Source organism: Globicephala melas, chromosome 16 (genome assembly GCF_963455315.2).
Source record: "Globicephala melas chromosome 16, mGloMel1.2, whole genome shotgun sequence".
Taxonomy (NCBI): domain Eukaryota; kingdom Metazoa; phylum Chordata; class Mammalia; order Artiodactyla; family Delphinidae; genus Globicephala; species Globicephala melas.
The window spans coordinates 8673427-8676531 of record NC_083329.1 but is presented as its reverse complement, the minus strand read 5'-3'; the positions used below and the strand labels follow the sequence as shown (position 1 = coordinate 8676531).

The 3105-nt window shown below is 67.9% G+C and overlaps 1 protein-coding gene across 1 annotated transcript; it reads left to right on the top strand.

Annotated features, from left to right (window-relative positions):
- The first annotated feature begins 1103 nt into the window (after positions 1 to 1103).
- On the top strand, positions 1104 to 2779 carry HMX3 (H6 family homeobox 3). The gene is made up of 2 exons (XM_030831942.2): positions 1104 to 1509; positions 2106 to 2779. Exons 1-2 carry the CDS (start codon positions 1104 to 1106, stop codon positions 2777 to 2779), a joined length of 1080 nt encoding a protein of 359 aa, XP_030687802.2.
- Positions 2780 to 3105: the final 326 nt, after the last annotated feature.

Genomic DNA, 3105 nt, shown 5'->3' with positions numbered 1-3105 from the left:
GCGGATTTCTGAGACGGCTGACGCAGTGCAAGGACTTACACCCCGATTCCCTTCCTATCGACTAGATGGTGGGTGGGGAACCCAAATCCCCCTCTTCCTGGCCGCGCCTTTAGCAAGCTTGAGGGAAAATGCTGAGGTCGCTGGACCCCCAAAGGGTAGGAAAGTGCTGAGTTCACCGCGGGCCGGAGGCCGAGTCCTGCCTCCTGGGTCGGCGCTGCGTGGCTCTCCAGCTGAGTCGGGGCGGAGGGCCCCTGCCAAACCCCTGGGGGCGGGGAAGAGGCAGCTGCGAGCGCGGATAACCCCGAGGTGACCCGGGCGGGCCTGGACCGCCCCTTCCCCCTCCCGCGGGCCATGCGGCTGGAAGCGGGTCCCCGAGCTGCAGGGGGGAGAGGGAGGCGCGGGCTCCGGTAGCCGCGGCTGTCAGTGCGCTCCGGCCGGGGGCGCCGCCGGCTCAGCGTCCCTAGCTCGCCTCCTGCGCTCGCCGGAGCGCTCCGAGTGCCTCTTTAGCAGGAGCCAATATCCTTTTGTGCTAATAGGCTTGTCCTCATTTGCTGCCTAATTGGACTATATAAAGCCAATAATAGGCGGGCTCTTATAGCCCGAAGCCAAAGCGCCAAAATCCGAGGGAAGGCGAGGAGGGGGCAGTGGCGGAGGCGGCTGCGGGACCCCGGCTCGGCTGCGCCTTCGCCCGCCTAATCCCATTTGCCATTGTACGCGCCCAATCGCCGTATACTCCCCGCATTTAACTTGGATGACATTTTGATTTCATCATTAGCATCCGGCGCCGGATTGACGCAGCCCCAAGCCGGGGACTGCTCTAGCCGCCTCCTCCCCGGGAGCTGCAGCCGCCGCCTTGCCGCCTCGCTCCCTCGGTGCCGCTACGGGGCCGCTCCCCGCCCCTCAGCACCCCTCCCCCATGCGAGCCAACCCCGGCCGGGTCCTCACCCCGCCCTCCCGCCGTTGGATTTGCGCCCGGGGCGGCCCCCGACTTTGCGCCCCGTAGTTGAGTTCCGTTTATGGTCTGATTTCCGGCGCCCGTCTGCTCGCCCGGCCGCCTGCCTGTCCCGTTCCCTCCCTCCCGGGGACCCGGAGGAGAGGGGACAATGCCGGAGCCCGGGCCGGACGCCCCCGGCACCGCTAGCGCGCAGCCCCCGCCACCGCCGCCCCCGCCTCCCGCGCCCAAGGAGTCCCCATTCTCCATCAAGAACCTGCTCAACGGAGACCACCACCGGCCGCCCCCTAAGCCGCAGCCGCCCCCACGGACGCTCTTCGCTCCGGCCTCGGCCGCCGCCGCCGCCGCCGCCGCCGCCGCCGCCGCTGCTGCGGCCAAGGGGGCCCTGGAGGGCGCCGCGGGCTTCGCGCTCTCGCAGGTGGGCGACCTGGCTTTCCCCCGCTTTGAGATCCCGGCGCAGAGGTTTGCCCTGCCCGCGCACTACCTGGAGCGCTCCCCGGCCTGGTGGTACCCGTACACCCTGACCCCCGCCGGCGGCCACCTCCCACGACCTGAAGGTACCGACCTCTCTTTGAACTTTCGTTGTCCTCCCTGCGCGCCTATCCCAGTCCGGTCCGCGCTGCCTTCCACCGCAGCCCTGGGACCCCCGCACCCTCAAACGCGCTGTTTGGCCGGCTTCCTCCGTCCCCTGGCTTGCAACTCCTGCCCGCGCGCTCTGTTGCGCTGCTAGGGAATCCAATCCCACTTGGTGAGAAAAGAAATGGAGTTGGAGTCCGGGGCGCGGCGCTTCCCGGGAAAGTGGCCTCGGGCATGAATGGGGAGGCTTCAGGTGGCTGGGACTGGGGACCTGGCCTGGATGGAGGGAGTGAATCTCCGCGGGCCCCCGGCGAGGGAACTGAGGGAAAGAAAGGAACCGGCCGTGCTGCCCACTCCGGGTCTCCCTAGCCTCTCCTCGGGAGAAGGTTGGATGCCAGGATGTGGCATCCCTCTTCTGGCCCAGCCGGGAAGGAGGAGGCCCGCAGGAATGGTGAGGCCTCGAGGCCTGGGGCCCAGAGGCCGGCGCGGGTTGAGCCTGCCGCTCCCAGGCGCCGGGCCTCGCTGAAGGCTGTGTCCGTGTGCGTGTGTGTGCGTCCGTCTGTCTGTCTCTCTCCAGCCTCGGAGAAGGCCCTGCTACGAGACTCCTCCCCCGCCTCGGGCACCGACCGCGACTCCCCGGAGCCGCTGCTTAAAGCCGACCCGGACCACAAGGAGCTGGACTCCAAGAGCCCGGACGAGATCATTCTGGAGGAGAGCGACTCGGAGGAAGGCAAGAAGGAGGGCGAGGCGGCGCCGGGCGCGGCCGGGGCGAGCGTGGGAGCGGCGGCGGCGACGCCGGGCGCCGAGGACTGGAAGAAGGGCGCGGAGAGCCCGGAGAAGAAGCCCGCGTGCCGCAAGAAGAAGACGCGCACGGTCTTCTCGCGCAGCCAGGTCTTCCAGCTCGAGTCCACCTTCGACATGAAGCGCTACCTGAGCAGCTCGGAGCGCGCCGGCCTGGCCGCGTCGCTGCACCTCACCGAGACGCAGGTCAAGATCTGGTTCCAGAACCGCCGCAACAAGTGGAAGCGGCAGCTGGCAGCCGAGCTGGAGGCGGCCAACCTGAGCCACGCCGCGGCGCAGCGCATCGTACGGGTGCCCATCCTCTATCACGAGAACTCGGCGGCCGAGGGCGCGACGGCCGCGGCCGCGGGGGCCCCGGTGCCAGTCAGCCAGCCGCTGCTCACCTTCCCGCACCCCGTGTATTACTCTCACCCGGTGGTCTCGTCCGTGCCGCTGCTCCGGCCCGTCTGAGGCCCGAGAGGGGAGGAGGAGGGAGCACCCGGCCCCCTTCCCAGACCCCAGAGGAGACTGGGCCGGGCCGAGGGCGCAGAGACGTCCAGCGGCCTTCGGGAACCGGGGCTTCGGCGCGCGGCTCCGGCCTCCCCTCCCCCAATCGGTAGCGTTTTTGTAAGTATTTGCAATGCATTTTCGTGCAATTCACCCCTAATGGATTTGAGGCGCTTCCCCTCTTACTTTTGGTTTTGGTTTATATTAAGAGAAAGCAGGAAAAAGACAAAATTTCCAGGTCAAATATTTCGGCTGAAAAAGCTTTTGCAAAATGTGCCGCCCTCCCCAAC

What these genes read in the sequence shown, in the direction of transcription:
- HMX3 (XM_030831942.2), top strand. Translation starts at nt 1,104, where the DNA reads ATGCCGGAGCCCGGGCCGGACGCCCCCGGCACCGCTAGCGCGCAGCCC. An exon ending in CCACCTCCCACGACCTGAAG is followed by an intron (nt 1,510 to 2,105) that starts GTACCGACCTCT and finishes GTCTCTCTCCAG; the next exon opens with CCTCGGAGAAGGCCCTGCTA.